A 26,458-nucleotide genomic window follows, 5' to 3' on the forward strand; every position below is an offset into this window, starting at 1 on the left:
CACTACCTCCCAGGGCACCCTGAAGGATACTGATAAGCCGAGGAGACAGTCACATCTGGGTACGCGGGGGCCAACCCCAAATTAGTTAATCTGGAGTTTGGGGGTCGGAGGTGAGGACGTGCCGTTCCTTTTCCTATCTCTCCCCAGCCTCTCCTCTCCCCGAGTCCCTGCTCCTCAGCCCCGCCCCTATTTGGCTTCCAATCCCATTCCGCCTGGAGCTCAAGTGGCCAATCAGGTGGCGGCCCTGCCGAGGGGGCAGGACGGGGGGGGGCGGAGCTGAGTGGCGGAGTCTGAAGTCGCCTATTTCAGCTGCGGCGCTGGAGACGCGTGAGCCGAGCCCACCTGCAAAGTTCTGCAGCGCCGCTCAGACACCATGGCGGACAACCGGGATCCAGCCAGCGACCAGATGAAACACTGGAAGGAGCAGAGGGCCGCGCAGGTACACCCTACGCTCTCCGAGCCGGCCCTACGGTCCGCGTAGGAAGCTGGGTGTCCTCAAGTAACGGCCCCTGCTGCCCCAGCGCGGAGGTTCTGGGGAGGGAGGGCTGTACCATCGATCGCGGGGGCCCTAGGGGTGTGCGTGTGCTTCCTTTCCGTCTGGTTGGGCTGTTACATTCGCGGGCGGCGGAGGGGAGAGGGTTCTGGGCCCCGGGGGCAGCGGTCCTGCAGGATTTGTGGTAGGCTGCAGGTCGTGGGTGGTTGGTTTACAGTTTTGCGCCTTTGCCAGCTGGGACAGAGGTTGCAGTTTGAGGCAGCAGTGAAGGCTTATGGGGAAAGAGGCAGAGAGCTGCAGCTGCAAGAAAGGAAGTGACGGGGGAAGCAGGAGCAGGCTCTAGCTTTGCCCTCGCTCAAACAATAACTACCAGCTTTCGTATTTGGGGTGGGGGTGTCTTGGGGGCAGGAAACGTCTTTTATCATCTCCATGTCCCCAGCACTGAACATAAAGCATTGTTTGTGTGTTAGTTGCTCAGTCGTGTCCGACTCTCTGTAACCCCATGAACTGTAGCCCACAGACAGACTGCTCTGTCCATGGAATTATCCAGGCAAGAATGCTGGAGTGGGTTGCCATTCCCTTCTCCAGGGGATCTTCCCGACCCAGGGATGGAACGATCTTCCCGACCCAGGGATGGAACCCAGGTCTCCCGTGTTGCAGGCAGATTCTTTACCATCTGGGCCACCAGGGAAGTGCACATACAGCATTAAACAGCTAAATAAAAAGATTTGTATACCTATGATTTCTTTTGCACTTAAAAACATCGTCTAGCATTTTAGAGCTAAAAGTGACCTTAGTGATTAATTAATGCATTTATTTACACCTGTGCTTTGAGTGCCAGCATGTGCTAGGCACAGCGCTGGGGCAAGTGGAGAAAATTCCAGTGAGGCCGAAAGCTCAAAGTAAAGTTTGGGAGACAAGACAGGTGAATAGATGGTTACCTTCCAACGTGGCCAGGGCGCTGATACAGGTTATCTGCTGAGTGTAAAGGGAGTGACTGACCTGGTTGGCAGGCAGGTGACATCTGAACAAGAGCTTTACAGCTGAGTAGGAATTCAGCCCTGTAGTGGTTGGCCAGTCATTCCTGGCCTGTACCCCTAGGATGCAGAGCGTTAAAGGGCATCTGAGCAGGTTGAGTGGGATGGGAGCACTTCTGTTTTGAGTCTTCTTTTGTCAATATGTCCCTTCCCTCCTGAACCTCCCTCCCACCTCATGCCACCCGTCTAGGTAGTGACAGGGTACCCGTTTAGTGCTCTTCCTTAAGACCGGGTTAGTGTTCATGAACTAGGATTAATGCTGAGTGCTCATGGGTTACCTTGTAGTTCCCTGTTTGTGAGAAGGCTACCATTCTCTTTAGAGGGCCTGGAAACTCTCTTTTCTCATTTTGTTCCTTATTATGTGCTACTAGGGTATTTGGCTTTTGATGAGTTCTTAGGCAAAGTGAACCAGAGAGACTTAGCATCTTATCAGTCAAGGACAAGTGGCTAGTCAGTGGCAGAGTGAAGATTAGACTCCGCTTCCTAGAGCCAGGACTCTCTGTATGCCCAGTGGTTGCTGCATCTTGGTTCACATGGAGGCTTTCATGAATCCTCGGTGAACTGGAAAAAATATGGGCAAATGAGTTTCGCATAAAACAAAATTCATTCTTTTGAAAGGGCTCCGTTGAGACTAGCTTGCCTTGTCACTGTTTGGGAGAATCATTAACTGTTGTTAAACCATTAAGATCTTGCTGGTGACTTGCCCTACGTGGTCACCCATGTGAGAAACAGCTGGCCTGCAACGTGCGTCTATAATCTGGGGACCCCTAGTTGAAATACTTCCGTCTCCTCTGCCCATGCATCTCAGTGTGCTGTTTACATTGTCCTGATTGGCAGGCACATTGGTGTCTTGTTTCTCCTGACTTGAGCTGCTCTGAGTGAAAGCTGCGTATTTTTATAGGAGACTGCCCACTTCCCAAAGGAATTTTGCATCTGTCCATACCCTTTGTAATTTCCTAATGCTTTCTTTGGAAAAATTTTAAACATTCAGAAAAGTGAGAAAAATTGTGTAGTATATGCCTATATACCCACCACATTTTTAAAAATTTCTTTTAACATGTTATTCCATATCTGTCTGTCCCTTCATTCATCCCTTAACCTATGTTTTGGAGGGGCACTTCAGAGTATGTTGTAGACATCAGTAGACTTGATGCAAATTACCAGAATTCATTGTTTAATTCATGTTTTTAAGGCAAAATTTATATACAAAAATATACAAATATGAAGTGTACCAATCTGTGCTTTTTGATAAATATAAACACCTGTGAATCCGGTTCTTTTATCAAGATGTAGAAGATTCTCATCACCCTGGAATGTTCCCTCGTGCCATTTCCCATCTTTCCCTGCTTCTCCTGCAGTTCTGCTCCAGGCAACCACTGATGATTTTGCTTTTTAACCATTGATTTAGGAACTTTTTGTGTAACGCTGCTTTCATTCAGCAAATATGTTTTAAGATTTTTTAAAAATGTTTTAGGATTCTTTCCTGTCATTGCATGTATTGCTGAGTACTAGTACTACTGCTGATTAGAGCACCATTGTCTGATTAGAGCACCGTGTGCTTATCCTGTTGTTGGGCACCTGGACTATTCCCAGTGTGTGGCTGTTATGAATTAACTTTCTATAAACAGTCTTATATAAGTCTTTTTGTGCACATATACTTTTATTTCTCTTAAAAAATACCTGTGAATAGAATTGCCGAGTAAGTGATAAGGCAAGTGAATGTCTTATGAGAAATTCCTAAGCCTTCTTCTGATGTGGTTTACCATTTTACACTTCTATCAACAATGTTTGAGAGTTACATTGGTCCACATCCTGCCATCCTTTGGGATTGTCATTCTTTTTAAGTTTAGCCTTTCTGGTGAATAAGAAGTGATATTTGCCTTGCTCTGGTGACCAGTGATGCATCTTTTCATGTGCCTATTTGACCTCTGGTATACAATATTTCTTCCCTGGTGGCTCAGATGCTAAAGAATCTGCCCGCAATGCAGGAGACCTGGGTTCGATCCCTGGGTCAGGAAGATCCCCTGGAGGCGGAAAGGGCAACCCACTCCAGTATTGTTGCCTGGAGAATTGATGGACAGAGGAGTCTAGTGGGCTGCAGTCCATGGGATCAGAAAGAGTCAGACATGACTGACTAATACACACATACGTATTTCTTTACTGGATTTGTTCAGATTTTTTGTCCTTTAAAACACTGGATTGTTTGTTTTACTATCCTTGATTCATAGCCCATGTTTTAAGTACAGTCACGCATGGGCTACATGCTGTAATAATACATCCCAAAGTGTATAATGGCATAAACCTGTAAGAAGTTTATTTCTCTCTCATGTGATTAGCCAAAATGGTTCGAGGTTGCAGAAGGAGGTAGTGAGTCCTCGGCAGCCCACAGTTCCCCAAGGCTGCAGGCTGAAGGAGGCTGCTCCTGTGGCAACACGTGGTTCCTTAATGCTGCCCTCCACAGCACTGTCTGGTCACAGACGATTAAGAGCGTGGAGGAGAGTATGGGGGAGGGTTAGATGCCAGGCTGGAAGCGGTGTATGTCACTTCTGCCTGCATTCCTTTGTCTAAAACCCTGTCACATGGCTGCACCCGCTGTGAGCGAGGCTGGGTGACAGTCGCCAACCCTTCTACATTGTGTCCAAACATACTTTCCATGTGTGACAATCTCTCTAGCCATTTTCTTCTGATGTGGTGATGGGCAAACAGGCATAATCTCTTTCAAAAGGGTATGTTGGACTTTTAAACTATTCTTTCTGTTAGAAATGTATGACAGTAAAGTGTAGTATTTTTTTTTTCAAATCTTCATTTGCTTGGCAAGTGCTTTTTTAAAAAATAAGTGGGCAGTTCTGCATCAGTATCTTGCCTTCCACCACCCACTTTGTTTATATTAAGTTGTGGAACTGCTGCTGGATGGCACCCTGCCATCTCCTCCCTCAAAAACCGGATGCTGAACGTCGTGCTGGGTGTCTCCTCCTTTGCAACCGAGATCAGCCAGCATGAAAACAATTTATGGGGCGTCTCTCCTTGTGGGCATATTTCATTGCTGACAAGTGAATTGGGACCTTTGTGAAATTTAATAGGCGAGTGACAAATCAAATACGTTCATAGGTATGACTTGGATCTTCTTAAAAGTCTTTATTTTTCTTTCTCTCAGAGTAGGTTTAGGGAAGGGAGGTGGTTCTCCAGGTTATTTCCAGTCCTTCTGAATGGAACTTGATGGAAACTTTGTTTATTGCTTAGAATGCCATTGGCTCTTCCTGTGGGAAACTTAAGGTAATTAGTAGCCTCTGATCCCTTAAAAACTGGAGAATTTGAGCATTTCGAGCTTTTCCTTTTTAAACAGTTCATTATTACTTGGAAGAGAAGTTGGATTTTAGACCATGCATTCCTATCAATGAGTCACAAGACAGAACCTTTGAGGGTTTATGTATTTTTTAGGGTAAACTTGGTAATAGCTGCACTGATGTAACATTGCCGACATTCAGGGGGCTGGAGAAGAGGTGACTGAATAACTTCTTGTGCACGTATGTTTGCATTTCTTGTGGAAACAACCTTTTTTGTTCGTTTTCTTTCTAGTACTGTGACTGCTGTAGTTTCTACTGCTAAGAGTAAAGGAATCTTTTACTTAGGGGATCAATCATCCTTCATTTTTGGGGCCTTTCTCTCCTCTTAGCCCCTACTTTTTTTTTTTTTTTTTGAAAAATTAAAGGACTAGTGCAATTCTCAGTGCTGTCAGACTTATTTAGTAAAGTCATTTTCAAAGCAGAGAAAACCTCTTTTTCAGTAGCCATTCCATGTATTTTCAAGGCTTTATTCTCGGTAGGATTATTCTGTTTGCTGAAAACCAGTAGCAGTGTATTTTGACCATATCTGGAAATATAGAGAACTCAACAAGAAGAAAAGAAAAAAATGTGAGCAGCTACTGGGACATGTTTCCTCTTGTACAAAATAATACAAGAGGAATACAAAATAATACAATAATACAATAATACATTTCCCACTAGGGTGAGGGAGGAGCTGTGTTCAGTCAGTCTGTGCTTAACGGTCCAACCATGTGACCTTGAAGTCTGACATTTATCTTCCTTGTAAAAGGCAACTTTTTTTTTTTTTCCTAGAATAAAAACTGTCCACTAGAATCTAAAATTAAATGATAAAAATGAACATATTTATAAAACAGAAATAGACTCACAGACATAGAAAGCAAATTTATGGTTAACAAAGGGGAAAGTGGTGGGGCAGGGATAAATTGGGAATTTGGAATTACATATACACACTACTATAAATAAAACAGATAACCATCAAGAACCTACCGTACAGCATAAAGGAACTATACACAATATCTTGTAATATTGATTAATGGAAAGGAACCTAAAATATCTATCTGGATCACTTTGCTATATACCTGAATCTAACAAACACAACACTGTAAATCAGCTGTGTTTCAATAAATTTTGTTTCAAAAAAAAAACAGCTGATAGAGCTCATCCAGACCTACTTTAAAAAAAAAAGTGATTACTGATAAAGTTGGATTAATATCTGCAAAAAAGAACAAAAAAACTACCCACTAGTTGTCTTCCCTGGGATCCTTGGAATCATTTTTAGTTTTCTTCAGGCATTTGCTCCCGCTGCCCGCACAGGGTTCACTTTGACGTCAACGGCCTTGTTTGTGAAAGTTGCTCAGTCTTGTCTGAGTCTCTGGGACTCCATGGTCTGTCTATGGAATTCTCCAGGCAAGAATACTGGAGTGGGCTGCCATTCCCTTCTCCAGGGGATCTTCCTAAGCCAAGGATCGAACCCAGGTCTCCTGCATTGCAGGCAGAGTCTACCATCTGAGCTACCAGGGAAGGGGAGTGCTTTGCTTGCCTGTGAGATCTTATCGTTCCTTGCCCCGTGCACTGTTGTCAGCCTGAGGCCATATTCCATAGCAGTTAGCGCAGTGTTGAGAGGCCTGTTGTCACTCTCGCTGCCACTTTAGTATATTTTGTTCAGCACCAACAGGGCCCATTTAGTTCTTAATGAAGAACACATTTTGATTTTTTCTTCCATTTATTGGATTTCATTTTTTCCCATTATATATTATTCAATTTTTTATTGAATGGCACTTCTAGAGGTGGATGGCATAGAATAACTTAGACAATGAGTAAAGTAGGACAAGAATTCATTCTTGCCTCTTGCCCTTAGAATGACCGACAGCTCTTGACTTATACTGAGGCACCTGGTGGCTTAATCATGAAGTCAGCTTACAAGATGAAGTATATCCTGGTGATAAAGTTGCCACTTGGAGCCCAGAAAGCATAGTGTTTTAGTCTTTAAGGCAGTCAGAAATGTTTCCCAGTGTTGTCAGTTCACTGACTTTTGTGCTAGAGAACCCCCTCAGTGTGATGTGGTATTGAGGTGAGTCACTCTAATGCTTCCGATGTTTTAAGACAAAAAAAGCACATCCTGTTGAATTCAGAATTTAGGAGTAAATCACCTGCATGGAAGTTAGGATTCTCCATGTTTTCTAGTGACAATAAGCCCTCTCTGGGCAGGAGCCTGTGGCTCAGTAAAAAATCTGCCTGCAATGCAGGAGACATGGGTTTGACCCGTGGGTTGGGAGGATCCCCTGGAGAAGGGAACGGCAGCCCACTCCAGTGTTCTTGGAAAATCCCATGAACAGCCTGATGGGCTGCAGTCTGCAGGGTTGCAAGAGTCGGAGACGACTTAGTGACTAAATCACCACCAGGAAGAAGCGTTAATCACCTGGTCTGTTGTATATTTTGAGTACAGTGCTGAACTTGCCTGTCCTTTGTCTTGACCGAATGTTGATGTAGGAAGAGTATTGAACACAGAGCCTGCCCAGGCTAACCACTCATGCATGGTGCAGCCCTCTATTTCTGTCCCTTGTTTCAACTTCTCCCTGACTTCTTTTCTTCGACATTGCTCTTTGATTCTTCATGGAAAAACAAAAGAACAAAAACAACCCACACTTTATATTGTAGAAAATTTCAAACCAGAGCTGAACAGAAAAGATGGTATAATGAAGCCCCAAGCTTTTGTCTGTCAGCTTCAGTAATGAATTTTTGTCCCACCGACTCTCCCCCCTAACAAGCTCCCCTGCAGAACAGCAGTTCATGTGAGTTGCCACGACTTGCTGGGGGAATTAGGCATGTCTTGTGTGGCTCCACTGGGACAGGACTCTTGGAAGCTTCTGCTGGTTTCCTCTGACTTAAGGAGCCTCTTCTTGCTTATTTTGCTTTGTATCTAAATGCCATAATAAATGATGGCCGGAGGATGGCTAGATGCTGAGTTCTGTGAGTTCTAGAGAATCACCCGGGGGAGGTCTTGAGAATCCCTGACATTGTCTGTCTGTCTGTCTCTTTTTTTTAAACACTTTGTTCAAATCTAGATGCAAATAAGGTTCACACATGGCATTGATTGATATGTCTCTTAAGTCCATCTGTCTCTTCCTTAGGGTGGTTTTAAATGAAGTTTACAGTGATTTAGTAACCAGTGAGGGGTCAGGCTTTACAGTCAAACAGGGTTCAACTTGAGGCTTGACTGCTGGGCAGATTACCTCACCTCCTTCCCCTTTCATTTCCCATATTGAAAATGGGATAACAGTTCTCCTTACTTTGCAGTATTGCTGTGAGAATTAATTTATATAAAACGTGTGTAAACCAACACATGTCAGTTGCCCAGCCTGTAGAATATGTGCCGGAGATGTAAGCTGCGCTGTTCTGAGAGGCGCTATAGTGTATGCTTTTGGGTCCTTGAGCCAGTCTGCTTGTGTTCAGACTCTGCTTCTGGCCCATTTTAGGTGGGTAGCCTTGAGTCGGTTGTATAACTTCTCCATGCCTCAGTTTCCTCTTCTGTATAGTGGAGATTATCACAGTCTTTACCTTGGAGAGGTGGACTAAATGTGATAACCTGAGTAGAGGGTAGGACAGTGCCCGCAGAGCAAGCTGATATTTGTTGTTCTGAAGCTTGAGTGTGTCTAGTAAGGCCTTTCACACCTAAACAGAGAGAGGCAAAGAAAGAATCAGTGGGATGACAGGAGATGCAGGCATCATCTTTATTATAAGCTGAGGCTTAACTGGAGAATGTGGCTTAGGAGTTTTGGCAAAGAGGGCCTGCTGAGACTGTTCCCCTGATTTGAATTTATTTACGCCTTGTGTTTGGGCAACTCTGGAGACTGCCAGAGGAGTAGATGCTGCTGTGGCCACTGGCTTCCAAAGGGAAGAGCGTGGGGCCCTTGTAGGCCTGGGTCCCTTTCCCAAACTGCCCCACAAGGGGATATTTCCCCGCTTCCTTGCATCAGGGCAGGAGGCCTGGAACCCCACCCCACTGTCATTCCAACTCCCCCGACTCGAGGACCAAGGAAACCTGAGGACCGAGGCTGTCTTTGGTTTTCTGAACGGGGTGTGTTGTAGGCACTGATTTGCTAGAAAATGATAGGTATATTCTATACTGATCTCTGAGAATATAAAGCTGACATTATGACTCTATTGGGATTGAAAGCTGGGGACAGTTTGTATGACCTCTCTTTTTCAGTTTAAAAAAAGAAGCCTACCATAGCGAGTTCTTGGAAATTCTGTGAGCAGAGGGCACTTACCAGTGGCAACTATGTTGACAAAATATTTCACCAGAGAAAGCCATCTTGACCGCTCCCAGGAAAATTTCTTCATCCCTGTCTTAGTTTGAGCCAAAAAATACAAACAGCAAAGCCAAAGTGGAATTTTACTTTAATCTCAAACCTCTCTTTCTAATCATGGAGCGAACCTTTAAACCAGGCCAAAGTACTTGTTGCCAATTGCTGGAGCAGTTTTTATGACAAGGTTGTTTAATGGGTTTTCATCAGAATTTGAAATTACAGGACTTCCCTGGCGGTCCAGTGGTTAGGAATCTACCTGCCAAGACAGGGGACGTGGCTTCCATCCCTCATCCGGGAAGATTCTACTAGAGGCAAATAAGCCTGTGTGCCGCAACTCCTGAAGTCTGAACGCCGAGACCTTTCTCTGCACCCAGAGACGCCAAAGCAATGAGAAGCCTGCGTACCACAACTAGAGAGTAGTCCCCACTCGCCACAACTAGAGAAAGGCCCTGCACAGCATTGAAAACCCAGCATCATCTAAAATAAAAATAAATAAAAAGTTAAAAAAGAATTTGAAGCTATAAGTTGAGATATTTCCCTTTTGTTTTTTGGAGGGAAGGTGCAGGGAGGGACATGGGCTATTGTTATCTCTTCCTCCTTTTTAGAAATAATCTTTCTTGGCGATTTCATATCAGTCCATAGTTTAATTCATTCCCTTGTTGAATCCTCAGCCTTGGTTGTGCACTTGTGGCAGGGCTCTAGATGTGGAAAGAGTACACTGTCTCGAGAGAAAAAACCATAGAGCATTAAGGCAATGAGATTATCTGTTCTGTGGGGCACAGGAAGATGCCCTTGGCCCAGCTTGTGGGGCGGCATGGGTGGGGCAGGAAGAGTGGTCCAGGAGAAGCATGTATGATTGTCATGAGGAATTGGCAGCCAGAAAGATGTTAAACACATTAACAGGTAGCTGATGCTGCTTTCCCAGAGCGGGAGCTCTTAGAATTATCTATCAACAGAAGAGCTCTTCTGTCCGTAAAAAAATTCTAGTTCTAAAGTGACCTTGCACTGAGTTAAAACAGGCCCTTCCCTGGCAGTCCAATGGTTAATGCTTCCAATGCAGGGGCCACAGGTTCAGTCCCTGTTGGGGAACTGAGATGCCACATCTCACGTGGAGTGGCCAAAAAATTTAAAAAACAAAAACCCTATAACCAGCAAGTTGGCAGACATATCTTTGCCCTTCCATACTTTCCTGTGTGCTGCCACACAGAAATCTGTGTGAAGTTATTAAATACTCTGAGCATGTGGCATCGACCACTAAACAAGCAATGATATTCCTCTCACTGGTTGTTGAGAGGCTTGAATGAAGATAGCTAGGAAAAAAAGCCTTGCATATGGCAAGTGCTCGAGAAGTGGTAGTTACAAAGGGAAATGAGACACTAGGTACAGTCCCATTGGCTGTACTGATTCTGTGTGTTCGTCCGTTCTGATTAGCTTTGGACCCGTGGTTACCACCCTCCATCATATCCCTAGAGAAAGCCCAGAGCTTGCGTCACGGGATCTTGTTTCTTTTGTTTGATGCTGGTGAATAACAGGGGCATGGGCTCCGGGGTGTGGTTATATTTTTCTGGTTTTACTGGCACTCACTGTCCTCAGGAGGCCTCTGTCTACCCTCCTCCGAGTGGGCAGACCTCTACCCTTGTGTGTGCAGGTCACAGGGATACATCCTGCCAGGCTCTGTGGTCTGTGGGGACCAGGAGGACAGGGACCACAGCTGGTGAATGACTGACTTGAAATGAGTCACCTGAGGGGCCCTAATGCTAAATCCACTCCCCCACCGCCCCGCCCCTGCCATCCAGCCTGCAGAGGGTCCGCCTTGCGGCTGTTGAACGAATGAGACCCAGGTGCACTGTGGCTGCTTCTTATGTCCTTGACCAACAGACAAGCCCCCACTTATTTTTCTCTCCTGCCCTGTCTTTCCCGGCCTCTGGCTGAAGTCCGCTGACCTGTTGCTCTCATCACCACTGCCAGACGGTTGCTGCCTCTGCCATTGGTAGGCTTTTCATTTTTTCTCTCTTCTTCCTTTACCACTCCCCTCCCCTGTCATCACCTCGGGCTTTCTCAGCACGTGCAGGGAGTGGCTTCACCTGACTACTCGTCTAAACAGGTACTATCTTCCAGGTCTTGCTGTTCTGGGACATATTTGTCATTGCTTGTAGCCCAGGAGGGCTGGTTTTCACTGCTTTCTACTTCAAGTTCAGTTCAGTTCAGTTCAGTCACTCAGTCATGTCCAACTCTTTGTGGCCCCACAGACTGCAGCACACCAGGCTTCCCTGTCCATCACCAACTCCCAGAGCTTGCTCATACTCAGGTCCATCTGGTTGATGATGCCATCCAACCATCTCATCCTGTCTTCCCCTTCTCCTCCTGCCTTCAGTCTTTCCCAGCATCAGGTTCAAAATTATTTGAAATGTTTGAGAATGCTGGAAGTTTGATTTAAACAAAAATCAAAACAAATTGTATCTATTCTGGGGTTAATTGCAATGCTCACTGCATGGAACTGGCTTTTTTTCAGAAATGACTTTAAAATGTTTGCTTTTGATGGTCCATTTCCCAGCTCCACCTTCACTTACTTTATTTAGTAAAGCTTCATTGCGTTAACTCTGTTAATTCTCACCATCTCAGTGAATATACTGTGTCCTTCTTTTCATCTAGTAAATACTCTCTGTCTTTGTTTAAATTCAGTATCTCTTATTTGATGTTACCCTAAGCACCGCCTGAAGTCAGGGGTCTTTTCCTCCCTGGTCTTTGACCATGACCTCCATTCTGTTTTGCTGACTGTTGAACCTTTTCCTGCCACACTTGTTTTAAAGACAAATTGCATATCCATTGGCTTGGAAAGGTGTTAAAAGAGAGGACAGTTGATCTATTAGACCAGGGAACGAGAAGAGATGCTGAATGTTACTGACCTACAAACCCACGTTTCATTTCTCGGGGGGATGGATGTCACGGAGGAGACTCCTACATTGGGTGGGCAGGAGGCCCGGTGATGGCACCATTTCAGCATTGCCGCACTAAGATTCCATGATTCATTGTCACGAGGCGAGACCATCTCGTTCTTTAGTCCTTCAGCTCGCTCATCCCCTCATCCAGCTGGCTCTGCATCTGCCTCCTCTGGGCGTAGTTTTCATTCTTGGCTTTGTCACCCTGACCTGGTCCTGAGGAGGAGCCTTGTGATGTGGTCTCGTGAATTTCTCAGCCTTCCTGTATTAGGGATGCAAAGATGGAAATGACCCTCTGACCTGTTTACCGTTCCTTTCACCGAGCTTGGTGTTTTCTCACATTCTCTTCTCCTTTATGGGAAGTCCCCTCCCCCCACCACTGGCCCCTCTCCCCTGCCATTTTTATTTTTTTTGCACATGAAAAGTTGATTAACTTGCTGGTAGCCAGGGGAGGGCTGGGGAAGGTCATGGGAGAGGCAGTTGGCTGCTGTCAAAAGCAGAATGTGACCACAGAGCAAGATGAAGCTGCCCGGGATCACATGAGACTTAAAAATGCTGCTCCCATCCTAGAGAAGAGACAGCTGAAGGGCTCCTGATATACTAGAAATGGGAAAAATGGGTGGATCTAATTTTTAATTACAGTAAAACAACCTATCTCATCTCATAGACATTTGGCATCTTTAGAAAATTAATACTGTAATCCATCTTACCAGTAACTTTATTTTCGGCGATGACTAAAGCTGGTGACTTCTTTTGGAATTGAAAAGAGATGCTGCAGATGGCTGGTACCTACTGCTTGAGGGAAGCATACTGCACTGTATAGGGTGATTCGCCTTGACATGTCTGGTGGTCAGGAAGTATTTGGAAAATCTGTGTAAAGCATGTGGAGGCATAGCTTCCCTGGGGACCATCTCTCATTATGAGTTTGGACATTCAGTGTTAAACGCATATGATATATAATCCCTTTTAGGGGAACCTCTACCTGAGGTTTCCTGTGTGGAGCCTGGTGGCTGTACCTAGAACAGAAGAGGAGCAGGTTGGTGAGTTATCTAGATATCGTCCTGCTTAGCATTTCTTAGGATTTCTGCGACCCAATTATAAATTCAGGCAACTGCATGTTTTGTAACATTTCAGTACTTTTCACACAGGAAATTTAAAAAGAGTTTGAGTAGCAGATGTAAAAATGCAAAACGATGTGCCCTGTGACAGTGGAAATTGAGGGTGTGATGGTATTGACTCTCTTGCACTCCTTTCCTCTCCTGTTCACTTAGAAACCTGATGTCCTGACCACTGGTGCCGGTAATCCAGTAGGAGACAAACTCAATGTTCTGACGGTAGGGCCCCGAGGGCCCCTTCTCGTCCAGGATGTGGTTTTCACTGATGAAATGGCTCACTTTGACCGGGAGAGAATTCCTGAGAGAGTCGTGCATGCCAAAGGAGCAGGTGAGAGCTGTGTTCATTTGCTGGGAAAGGACTGTTTCATAACACCTGAGTTAAAAATTACTTCTCAAAGGATCAGAGTTCCTTTAAGAGAAGTGCCAAATTTCCATTCCTTGGAGAAAGGCAAAAATGTCCATCAATAGAGGAGTCAGTAATTAAATGATGGTTATTTCTCTGGATTGAACCTTCCATGTAAAATACTTTATTTTGCTAAAAATAAAAGTAATCTTCCTTTTATTCCATTATGCATCTTAGTAAAGAATGGAAAATATGAAAATACAGACATAGACATACTGTAATTATAACTGGATTAAGATGGTGCACTTAACTGGATAAATACTGGAATTAACTGTACAAAGTCAATGTGCTGTAGTGATTTTGCAGTGATTTTTTCCTTATTGTCCAAAACTTCTGTAAAACTTTTATCTTGCTTTTATTACAGAAACAAAAGATGTAGATGGTATTTAAAAGAAAGCTAAAAACTCAAAAGGAGGGACTTCCCTGCAGTCCAGTAATTAGGACTCAAAACTTCCAATGCAGGAGGTCTGGGTTCCGTCCCTAGTTGGGGAGCCAAGATCTCACAGGCTGCATGGCACAGCCAATAAATAAATAAATTACTTAAATATTGTGAATCTTAAAAAAAAATAGGAAAAAGAAAGCTTGATAGAAAGGAAGAAGTTTTGTTGGACTCCCAGTTCAGTTCAGTTCAGTTCAGTCGCTCAGTCGTATCCAACTCTTTGCGACCCCATGAATCACAGCATGCCAGGCCTCCCTGTCCATCACCAACTCCCGGAGTTCACCCAAACTCATGTGCATCGAGTCGGTGATGCCATCCAGCCATCTCATCCTCTGTCGTCCCCTTCTCCTCCTGCCCCCAGTCCCTCCCAGCATCAGGGTCTTTTCCAGTGAGTCAACTCTTCGCGTGAGGTGGCCAAAGTATTGGACTTCCCAGTTTCTTTATTTCCTGTTCTATCTTCTCCAGCTTTTTTTTGTGGGGCTTTTCCGTCGTGCCTTTGATATGCTGTTCAGGTCGTTGTTTGGCTCTGTGGCGAGCTTCCTAAGTGCTCAGCCTTTCCGTGTGTTTTCTCCTCCTCTCTCCCCTGTTCTTTCTCTCCTAGATCCTACTTGTACCTGAAGGGCCTCTCAGACCCTTTGTTCTCCTGGCAACCCTGACTAGTTCCTTCTGGCTCCACTTCTCTTTGGCTCCGGCTCTGTAGCTCTCAGCTTAGCCCTGAGTGACGCAGGGCTTTGCATTTTGCTCTCATCATTTTATGTTTGGTTATCTCCCCTTCTCCCATCATTGGAAGCTCCCAGAAGGCCAGTGCTAAATCACCGGTTTCTTTTGTCACCCAGATACCTGTTGCGGGCCTGGTGACCTGAGTGATAGTCTTGTGATGCCAATTTCTGTGTCTTTCTCTTTAGGGGCTTTTGGCTACTTTGAGGTCACACATGACATTACCAGATACTCCAAGGCGAAGGTGTTTGAGCATATTGGAAAGAGGACGCCCATTGCAGTTCGCTTCTCCACTGTTGGTAAGTTGGTCTGTTTGCATTACTGGTGTTGCTTGACTCAACCCTGTATTTTATCTAAGGCATTTATAGCTTAGTTTCCAGAAAAAACTTACCAGACAATAGGAAACAAGCACTTCTCCAAAGTATAGCAACATTTTACAGTAGAAAAATTATTTTAAGACATGCAGAAAGTTACTTTTAGTTCTGTTTGTTGAGAGGTCTTAGGAAATCATGCTTATGCAGAGCTCACGCCTGCAACTCTGTGACATTTGGAAAGAGTTTTTCCTATGAGTGGTTGCCTCAAACGGATCATGAAGTGGTAGTCTTGCTCCACAGCCATGAGAACAACTGCCCTTTATTGAGGGTTAATTCTGTGCCATCCGTGGTTAGTGTTGTACTGATCCTGCTTATAATCTGTAGATAGATTAATGCTTTGCATGGTGGGGTTATTTCTGTTTCTGAGAGGGTGATTTTTCTCATGTTACAGAGCTAGTCAGAGTTAGAGCTATCAAATTGCATCTCAGCATACCACAGTGCCTGATTAATTCTGCCTCTGCATGAGTCTGTGTTTGTGCATTTTTATAATTCTGTGAAATGCAAAAGGAAATGAAATTAAGGATAAAAATTTCTGTCTTGACTCATTTTCTTAATATTAACCTCATAATTTTGACAACTTGCTTATTCTCTTTGTTCACTGCCTTAATCTTCATAATTATTCTCTTCCCTTATTTTACTTTAATTTTTAATGACCTGTTTGAACAAAGCTATCATCCCTTATTTTAATTTAAATTTTAATTACCTGTTTGAACAAAGCTATCTTATTACACTAAATGGATAATATTTTCAGCTGTTATTATATATACTTTCTTATTTCTCTCAGCTAATTTCTTTGTTTACTTTTTCAGTCTAAATTAGCTGGTGGGTAGTAGAAATAATAACCCAGGCACTTAAATACCTAATATACTTCTAGATGTTGGGAAGAGTAGATCCCAGTGTTTTTATGACTTGAGGCTTCCTGGATGCAGAGTACTGTAGTGGAGGCTTCATTTTCCCCATTTGAATCTTCTAGCTGGAGAATCAGGCTCAGCTGACACAGTGCGTGACCCTCGTGGCTTTGCAGTGAAATTTTACACAGAAGATGGTAATTGGGATCTTGTTGGAAATAACACCCCCATTTTCTTCATCAGGGATGCTCTATTGGTAGGTGATGAATTATTTCGCACTCTGCAGATACTTGTTGATTTAAATTGATTTCAAATACTCTGTATAGATTGGCATTTGAGGAAAAGCCCTGGGAAAAGCAGAAAGAAGAGAACATTGACTGGGATTGGCTGGATTGCCTTTTACATTTTTTTCTGTATTTAGTATCTTTTTATAAGGTCAACAATTATCATTAGTCTTTGTTTGGCATTTTGGGGCTCACTGATTTGATGGGAATGATCCAGGTTTCCTTACAACACTTGGAAAATGAATAAAAAAAGGCAGTCTGCTCAAAAATGTGTAGAGGGTAAATTTCATTTTAGGGTTTTGCAGGTTAAAATTTTAAAATTGTATTGTTCAAAATGATAATCTGTAAACCTAGCAATAGGCAATGTATAAGACACCATAGGCCTGGTGTGCTGCTGTTCCTGGGGTTGCGAAGAGTCGGACACGACTGAGCGACTGAACTGAAGACACCATAAGTCCTTTAAACTTAATTTTTGGATTTTTTTCCTCTCTTTTTCTATTTAGTTTCCGTCCTTTATCCACAGCCAGAAGAGAAACCCTCAAACACACCTGAAGGATCCGGACATGGTCTGGGACTTCTGGAGCCTGCGTCCTGAGTCTCTGCATCAGGTGGGAATGCCTCTTTTTTTCACTATGTCACCTGATAAGGAACTGTTAATTATGCCTCATACAGTTTTCTCCAGTTTTGGATATTTTATTGGAGTTGATTTTTGACTTTCTTTTGGAGAGCCTTCCTCAGATTTCTTGGTCCTTGAAGAGTTTTATAATGACGACTTTATTCATCTTTCCCCATTCATGGACCTTGCATGATACTAGAACCATTATCAATTGATATTTAACAGTATTAAGGATTAAAGTTTCTTGTAGGAAGTCAAGCTCTTTGTATTAGGGAAATGAAGGGAAAGTAGTACCAAACAAATTTTCTGTTAAATTAGAATGTGAGCAAATTAGGCTAGTTTTCAGATTTGTTTTAGCTTTTCTGTATAGAATTTTGAGTCAGGACATTAGTGATTTATGTTTAACATTTCTGCTTTAAAATTCTTCTGTTTGATATTTTTTTCAAATGGCAACCCTTCCTGTGAGCACTTGGCTAGTATGTTCCATGTCATTGAGAGATTTTTCTGGAAACTTACGACTGTCTTAAAAATATGTTTTGATTTAAACCGAACAAATTGACCCTTGATTTTCCTGTTCCTTAGGTTTCCTTCCTGTTCAGTGATCGAGGGATTCCAGATGGACACAGGCACATGAACGGATATGGATCACATACTTTCAAGCTGGTTAATGCTAATGGAGAGGCAGTTTATTGCAAATTCCATTATAAGGTACAGGCCACCTTTGGCAAAGGTGGTGGAAGGCTCCTACCACCCACGTCTCCTTGGCTTCTCCTGAGGATTGGGCAAGGATCAAGGCCTGGCCTTCTCCACCTTTCCCTTACCTCCACCCCCAAGAATGACAAGTATCTATCTGGTTGATTAGGACCGTGATTATCTTACTGGCCACTGCCTGAGTAAATACTCAGGCTGCCCAATTAGAACAAAGTAGTCTCTCTTTGGTCTCTTCATGTGGCTAATAGCACATAGCTGCTATCAATAGTCTAGCTTTTTCTTCCTGGACCCTGGGAGCTCGGCCATAAATATTTGGGCAAGTGCTCATTTTGTGCTGGCTCTCAATATTTCTGGTGCTGACAGGTGCATATTGATATATATCTTTTCCCCTGGAGAAGGAAGATCTAAGGTTTTAGATCAAAGATAAAGAGATAATAGAAGCCTCCCAGCTAGGTAAAAGGAAATTCCTACCTGCTTTAGCCTAGAGTTCTTTGTTGGAGTTTAGAGTTAGGTGTTAGCAAACAGTCACGTGTTACGTTTTTGCTTTGCCTTTCATAGCCCTGAGTACACTGTTCTGAGTACAGATACTTTTGGGGTCCAGGAGGGCTTTAAGACAGAATTGGGACATTCTTGTTTGTAATAGCAGTCTCATTCTCATTTTCAACATCTGATGCTATCTTTCCAAAAATATTTCTCCTCACTTTTAAATTCATCCATCTATTTTTTAAAGGATTTATTATGAACACCACACATTAAAAAATCAGTTATAAATTTCCGGAAACAAAAATTATTTCTTTCTTTCATAATTGAGATTTTTATTGGTTGTTTTGAGGATCAGTATACAGACATTTTAATTTGTACACAATTGTAACATATGTACCAAAAATCTAAAGAAGTCATGTAGTTGTGATTCTTTTCTAAACATTTTAGTGATTTTCTAGCTTAAAATTTGGAGGCAAATTTTCCTTGACGGGATACAAGCACCAATATTTTCAAATGTTAATATGCTGTTATATCATAAGTCCCACTAATTCACAATTTAATATCATATATACTACATACTTGAATTTTCAGTCATTCATAGCATGTTAACAAAGTTACTAGGAAAACTGGACTTCCGCAACCAGAGATGTTACAGGGTGCATAAGATTCTCATAAGGAGAACCAACATCAGGGAATTTATTTAGGGAACAGTTCTACCAAAAACAACATAGGAGAAGTGATTTAAAGTGTTCAAGACATTAAGTGTGCAACTAACTCCAAAGTGCTATGTAACATGCTTGGTATTATAGGATAGAAAAGCTGTCCCCATTTATGGAGTTGTTAAGCTGACACCTAAGACAATCAAAGCCTCCCATATTCAGTACCCCACTATTTTCTGGTCGTACCGAAAAATAACCAACCAGCAAATGATCTTTTCTTTTTTTTTTAAAAAAAAGCATTTAGACTTTAAAAATTGGATGAGGTGGGATACTTTCCTTCTTTTTTTTAAAAAAATATTTATTTACTTCTTTGGCCATGCTGGGTCTTTTTTGTGGCGCATGGGCCCATGAGTTGTGGCAGATGGACTTAGTTGCCCCACGGCATGTGGGATCTTAGTTTCCTGCAAGGGTTGAACCCATGTCCCCTGCATTGCAAGGTGAATTTTTAATTACTGGACTACCAACCAGGGAAGTCCCAAGATTCCCTCCTTCTTTAAAGTGTTTCTAAAGCTACTAAGAAACTTGGATTTACCAAATAGTTGATTAAAAAACATCCCTCTGGGTTGTACAAGCAGGGAGACAGGGACCACTGAAAGTACCGGGTGTGTGATGTTAATCAGACTTGGCTTCTCTCTCTCCTGCTTCATCAGAGGCTGGGCTCTCATGTTTTAGTATCTCTGTTTTCTGCAGGTAAATCATCTTTAGTCCCTTGGTTAGCCACCTTGTCCTGTTTTCCTTTTGCTCTTCCCCCTTAGCCTTTTGTTGGCACATTTTTTCCTGAAGATTTATCCTTTTCTGCTGCCTTTTGGGGCTTTATTTCCACTTTTGCAGGAGCAGGTTTAGCTGACAGCCTTGCAGATCTCTTCTTGGGCTCCTCATTCTTCCTACCCTTCCCCAACTTCTGAGCTGACCTTCCTCATGGCAGCAGTGGGAGCTGGGGGAGGTATGCTGGGCCGCCTGGCCATTGCCGCTTCTCCAGCCCAAAATTTGTTTTGTTTTGTTTTTCATTTCCTTTCATACAATCAGATCAGATCAGTTACTTTTGGGGAATATTTTGAGAATCTTTTAATTGAGATGTTTTCATGGGTTCTTTTAGTATGACTTTGGCATTGGTTAGAATAAGTAATATTGCCAGGGAACTCTAGAAGGTTATTTAAAAAACCTCTGGTCGCTTAAGAACTTGTTTCCAAATACATCTGCTAAAATAAGCAGAGACAGAAGTGGGCTCATGACATATACAGGCTCCCACTTAATGATATCCCAGGGACCTATTTTCTTCTGTCCTATTTTAATCATTATCTGAACAACTTAGGTGGGTATATCAAACAGGAAAACTGTTACCCCTGTATATATTTATGACTTGGATCTATGATCGTTGGCAAGGAACAGTTACAGGAAACAGTTGACCCACTGGCTTGTAATTGCCAAAAGAAGAAGTGTAGTGCCACTTAGAGCAAGACTAAGTGATTGTATCTGGGACAACTAGTGTGGTCGTGGCTTTGCAGTTAGAACGATCTGAACTCCCATCTTCCCTCTTCTAGATAATTATCTCTTGGCACGTTATTAAAGGTTCTCTGAACTCCAGTTTAGTCATGGTGAAGTTGGGTAATAGTGGCAGCTGCCAGTGGCCCTGGAAAGATTGGGATGCTTACGGGTCTGTTCAGCCAAGGGCTCTGAGGTAGCATGGGATCTAATAGAGTCATCAGTCTGGATTATTCTGACCTACGGTCATGCCTTTCTAAACCCAGGGGCTTCAGTTAAAATCAGAAAGGTATTGCAATAATATTGTACAATTTAGTGTATTCACTGGGTGATCTGCAGATGGTGACGTCCATATTCTAATTCTGAAGATCTAACAGGGTGAGAAAAATCTTGCCACTGGCTAGAGAGAGCTGGGATTTCTGTGCTAGACATCGGCCAGCCTTCTAGAGGTGGCTTGCGAAGGAAATATTTATGTGGTGTCTGACTTCTTGGGGCTCTTTCAAAATAAGATAGCGGTGGGAACTTTATTGAAGAGCAGGATGGGATGATAATAAGAGCTCAGGTGAAAGTGACTTAATGTCTTTGGGTTTTAATGGCTTGTTTGAAAGTCAGAATATTAATACTATTGGGTTGACCAAAAAGTTCAGTTGGGTTCATCTTATGGAAAACTTGAATGAACTTTATGGCCAACCCAGGACTTTTGGTTGCTCATAGTTGGCGAACTGCTTGAGTGGCTGTACTGAATTTCTTTTCAGCTCTATAAACTGATCCTATGATTTAAAAAAAAAAAAGTTAAAAAAGGAAGAGAGTTGGGGTGGAGGGATACTAGCTAAGCACAATCTCAGTAGTTGATTTGAGATATTGTAAGACAGGGAATTTAAAAAATTACTTCATGCTAAAAAAGGAGGAAAGTCCTTTAATTTTATTAACCACTTGCTTACTTTTAAAATATATTTTGATTTTTCTTTTCTGATTGGAAATAGCATGGGTATAAACATTCAAATAGTAGCCACTCTGGAAAACAGTTTTGAAATTCCTCAAGAAATTAAACATAGAATTACTATATGACCCAACAACTCCATTTTACAATATGTACTCAGAGAAATCCACTGACTTGAACACTTGAAAATGGTTAAAATGATAAATTATATGTTATATATACTTTATAGCAAAAATTGTTTTGGCTTTTCTGAAGACAGTAATGTAGCATTTTCTAGATGAGTGAAAAATTGAAAGTGAACTATATGTCAACAATTTAAAAAATTCAAATAATGTAGAATCCATAAAGGGAAAGAAAGACTAATTTTAAATATAAAATGTATAGACAGATTCCCTGGACATTGAAAAGAATCAGGATAAGCAAATAGAATTTCTTACTGATAAATTCATACTTGTGTCAGATTTGAAGAGGGGAGTTACTGTTACAAGGAAAATCCCGTCTTTGGATAGTGTCACTCGTAATCCCTCAATGAATTACTGATTGAAGTTTGATAACTTTGCCAATAAGTTTCAGTTTGAGCTTCTTTGTTTTTTCCTGTAGACTGATCAGGGCATCAAAAACCTTTCTGTTGAAGATGCAGCAAGACTTGCCCACGAAGATCCTGACTACGGCCTCCGCGATCTTTTCAATGCCATCGCCACAGGCAACTACCCCTCCTGGACTTTATACATCCAGGTCATGACATTTAGTGAGGCAGAAACTTTTCCATTTAATCCATTTGATCTTACTAAGGTGAGTCAGTTAACAACTAAATTGTTGTCTTTTTAAAGTGTCTTCACCCCTAATTTAAAAAAAATTGTAGTCAAGCATTTATAAGTTGTATACGAAACAGTTGGAGCCACCTAAGAGTTTCCTAGCCTGTGAATGAGGGCTCACCAGCCTCCCTTCCAGTTCCTATTTGATAACTTTACTGAGTTCATCTGGGTGGCCTGATATATTGTTATTAGCAGGGAACAAATTTTGATGAGATGATGTATTTTTTCCCAGGGAAAATGTCAGTATTTACTCCTGTTTACTGTTGCAAAAGATTAAACCAATGCACTCACCTTAATTCTTACCATTTATTAGATTCAAAAATGTTATTTTCACTTACTATCATTGGCTTCATTGTATTTGAAAGCTGATATTTGTATGCGTAATTTCCTTCTGTTGGTTCTCTGATAATTGTGAATATGCCATTATTTTTAGGTTTGGCCTCACAATGACTACCCTCTTATCCCAGTTGGTAAACTGGTCTTAAACCGGAACCCAGTTAATTACTTTGCTGAAGTTGAACAGTTGGCTTTTGACCCAAGCAACATGCCACCCGGCATCGAGCCCAGCCCTGACAAAATGCTTCAGGTAAACCTAGTTGATCGAGAGGTTGTGAGGCAGGAGTATGTGAATAAGCCTATGTGCCCTTGCACGTGTACGTGTGTACACACACACACAGAGTGTAATTTGGCTTGATCTTTATATGAAGAATTAACTAGGACACCACTTAAACCTTGGTCTGGGTCTTTAGTTCCTGTGGGACTGAATGAAACATCCTTTAATGAGCGTTACAGGATAAAACAAATTTCATAGTGAGTCCCTCAATATGGTAACTTGGATATTTAGGCTCTTAAGTTAAAAGAAGTTATAGTAGAAATACTTTAGGTATTTGTGGAATATTCTTTTTCAGTCTCTAATCAAGGATGGGGAATACCATTAATTGATTATAACATTTGATCAGCATAACTGTATTCAGCACATGTAAAAAGAGACCCAGAGATGATTTTTACAACCTCAGTTTCTGTTTCCATTGATTAAAGGCAGTGGGTTTTACTGTTTGTTTTGGTAATGTTCCTGCTGCTGCTGGTGCTAAGTCGCTTCATTCGTGTCCTACTCTATGTGACCCCATAGACGGCAGCCCACCAGGCTCCCCAGTCCCTGGGATTCTCTAGGCAAGAACACTGGAGTGGGTTGCCATTTCCTTCTCCAATGCATGAAAAGAAAAGTGAAAGTGAAGTTGCTCTGTCATGTCCGACTCTTCGCGACCCCATGGACTACAGCCTACCAGGCTCCTCCGTCCATGGGATTTTCCAGGAGAGAGTACTCGAGTGGGTTGTCCTTGCCTTCCCCGGTAATGTTCCTAGGCATTCAGTATTTTTTCACCTCTCTCCAGTATGTTTTTTCAAGAGTACAAAGAGTGAAAAATTCTTATCTGGATCAGAAATTAATGGGGAAATAACTGGCTTAATAATTATAGAGTAAATCAATGTTTTGTGTTCTTAGACTATGATCATGCTACAAAGGGTAAAGTTTTCACCCTAGATCAGATCACAGTGACTGACGGCTATTTCTTATGTAAGCGTCCAATTCCAGTTCAGGTGTCACTGTCCACGGAGGTGAACTAAGTATCCTTTGTTTTTTTAAAATAATAATTTTTTTTTTTGCTTTGACATTGGGGACATTTGAACCTTTTATAGAAAATAAGTTTATATTCATTTTTAATTTAATTTGACTGCTGTGGGTTGAATACCTGTCTACTCATAGACTGCCATGGCTGCTATGACAGGAGGCCATACAGCAGGGACGAACCATTGTACTTGGTTAGCCTTTTGATGAGCATTGAGGAATTGTCCAAGGCTTTTTGAGTAGGTAAGTAATAGAATATGCATGGGGCCTCAGGAAGAGTCTTTTGGCAGGAATATTTAGGGTGACATTGTTGGAAGGATGGCTTGGAAAAGGAGAGCCAGTGAGGAGGGCTTGAAAATTACTCTGATAGGAACTAACGCGTGACCAGGTGGTAGTAGTTGTACAGTAATGGACAGTGTTTTCAACAATAATGTTGAAAGGCAACGCATTCTTAAATTTTAAAACCTTGGGATACCAAGTGTAAACCGGACCATGGTGAAAAGCCCTCAGTAGTGTAATGTGAGTCCCAGAGACTGTTCCCTGGGTGCCCGGTGATGCAGGGGCAGCCCTTTTCCCCTCCCACGCATCACAGTTTATCAGGAGTGGAGAAGTCGACTCCTGGAGTGGGAGAGCTTTGCTCTGTTTTTTCACCCCAGCCCAGCAAGGAGCTTGGGCACAGGGCCCTGGGTAAGGCCTTCATTCAAGTTGGGGTCAGGGTGTGGCCTTGCTGTATGCATTTCTCGGCTTAACTTGGAAGGTCTACCTGCAGTTGGGGATGCCTTATAAACACAAGGTGACCCCAAACCAGAACAATATGATGAGGCCACATCCAGGAGCTGCTGATGGCTCAGCTCTAGCTTCTGTCCTGTTGGTATAGTTAGAGCACAGCTTAGTCCATTTTGGGCAGAAGGAGGCAACCAGCATCCAAACCCTAGGTGCTTTTGTTCATGGTTGCATGGCTGGTCATCTGAATATTACTTTATTTTTAATATTTTTGAAGATTTCTTTTTTGATGTGGACCATTTTTAAAGTCTTTATTGAATTTGTTACAGTGTTGCTTCTGCGTTATGTTTTGGTTTTTTTGGTCGAGAGGCAGATCAGATCTTACTAGCTCCCTGACCAGGGTTCAAACCTGCATCCTCTGCATTGGAAGGTGAAGTCTTAACCACTAGATGGCTGGGGAAGTCCCTGAATATTACTTTAGACTCATGATTATGGGAGGTAGAGTCACTCAGCCAAGAGCAGATTATGGACAGAACAGCAAGACTGGACTAAGCATTTGGCCTGAGTGATTTGGTACAAAATAATCACATCAGTTTCCCTGTTCAACTTGGTTTGTGTTTTGGGTGGCCCATAGAGTTAGTGATATAAGAATATTCTTTCAGGCTTCCCTGGTGGCTCAGATGGTAAAGAATCTGCTTGTAATGTGGGAGGACCTAGGTTCGAGGCCTGGGTTAGGAAGATCCCCTGGAGAAAGGAATGGGTACCCACTCCAGTTTTCTTGCCTGGAGAATTCCATGGACAGAGGAGCCTGGCAGGCTACAGTCCATGGGGTCGCAAAGAGTCAGACATGACTGAAGTGACTTAGCACGCACGCACGCATGAATATTCTTTCAGATTCAAGGCCAATAATAAAGTCAATTAAAGAAAACTGCTTGTGAGTAGAGCTTTGAATAATGAGAATATTTAAATAATTGGATACTAAGATTTATATGGAGTTAATCATCAAGGTTTTTGTTTCAACACTAATTGAAAGAAATTGCACAATCTCCTGCCTTGGTAAATATGTGATTTAGTTTAATCTTGATTCAGGGCCTTGTGTCATCGTAGGGCCATCGTCCAATACCATGGCTTTCTTTGTGTAGTACTTTGTTAATATCTAGAAAGTCTCAGAGTTCAAAGTGTATCTGACATAAACCAGGCTGCGACACAAGTTGTTGTTTTTTTTAAAATAATTTCCTGTACAGTTGGTTTTGTAGAAATCTGCGTCTTTTTGTTAAGAGCAAATGGTCAACTCCTCCCCTGGAGTGAGAGAGTGGGGAGGAATGGAATTAGTTCATGACTCCAGTTAGTTGGGTTCTAGCAAGTTTGTTTTGCAATGTAATGTGTCCTTGGGAACAAGAAATCATTTTTATTTCTTATTTATTTTTTTATATTTTGGCTGCACCACTTACCATGTGGGATCCTAGTTCCCCAACCAGGGGTCACACCTGTCTCCCTTGCATTGGAGTCTTAACCCCTGGGTTGCCAGGGAAGTCCCAGGAATAAGAAATAATTCAAGCCTGGGCACTAACTTGTTATTTGAGGGAAAAAGGAGTTACGATCTAGAAGAGAAGTGAAGTTTTTTGGCTCTTTGGCTGCACGATGTGGAGGATTAAGGACCGTTCAGCTAGGGAGCACTCATTTGGTGAGAGAGAAGAAAGTGGTCTTTACTGGGCAGTCAGGGCTCTGTGGTGCTCCGTGTTCGAGGCTCGCCAGTGAAGTTCACGGGCTGTTTCTCTTCTGTCTCTTATTGCACGTTGTCAACGTCTGTTTCCTTTATGACTGCAGGGCCGCCTTTTCGCCTATCCTGACACTCACCGCCACCGCCTGGGACCCAACTATCTCCAGATACCTGTGAACTGCCCCTACCGTGCGCGAGTGGCCAACTACCAGCGCGACGGCCCCATGTGCATGATGGACAATCAGGGTGAGCCTCAGAAGGTGGCTCGCTCTGAGGGTGCTGGGGGGCACTGCTGGGCAGGGGTTGGGGTGCCCCATCAGCCCAGGGGTTTTCAGGCTGCCCT

General features: G+C 42.8%; 1 protein-coding gene across 1 annotated transcript in view; it reads left to right on the forward strand.

Moving 5' to 3' along the window:
* The first annotated feature begins 288 nt into the window (after positions 1-288).
* The window catches only part of CAT (catalase), a 37,538-nt gene continuing 11,368 nt past the window's right edge, over positions 289-26,458 (forward strand). The window contains exons 1-9 of the mRNA XM_052652330.1: positions 289-439; positions 13,374-13,545; positions 14,965-15,075; positions 16,124-16,254; positions 16,786-16,890; positions 17,481-17,606; positions 21,834-22,025; positions 22,482-22,634; positions 26,223-26,361. Of these exons, the coding sequence (XP_052508290.1) occupies positions 374-439; positions 13,374-13,545; positions 14,965-15,075; positions 16,124-16,254; positions 16,786-16,890; positions 17,481-17,606; positions 21,834-22,025; positions 22,482-22,634; positions 26,223-26,361 (1,195 nt within the window). The 5' untranslated portion in view covers positions 289-373. The remainder of the gene's footprint in view (positions 440-13,373; positions 13,546-14,964; positions 15,076-16,123; positions 16,255-16,785; positions 16,891-17,480; positions 17,607-21,833; positions 22,026-22,481; positions 22,635-26,222; positions 26,362-26,458) is intronic.

This window comes from Budorcas taxicolor, chromosome 15, assembly GCF_023091745.1.
Source record: "Budorcas taxicolor isolate Tak-1 chromosome 15, Takin1.1, whole genome shotgun sequence".
Taxonomy (NCBI): Eukaryota; Metazoa; Chordata; class Mammalia; order Artiodactyla; family Bovidae; genus Budorcas; species Budorcas taxicolor.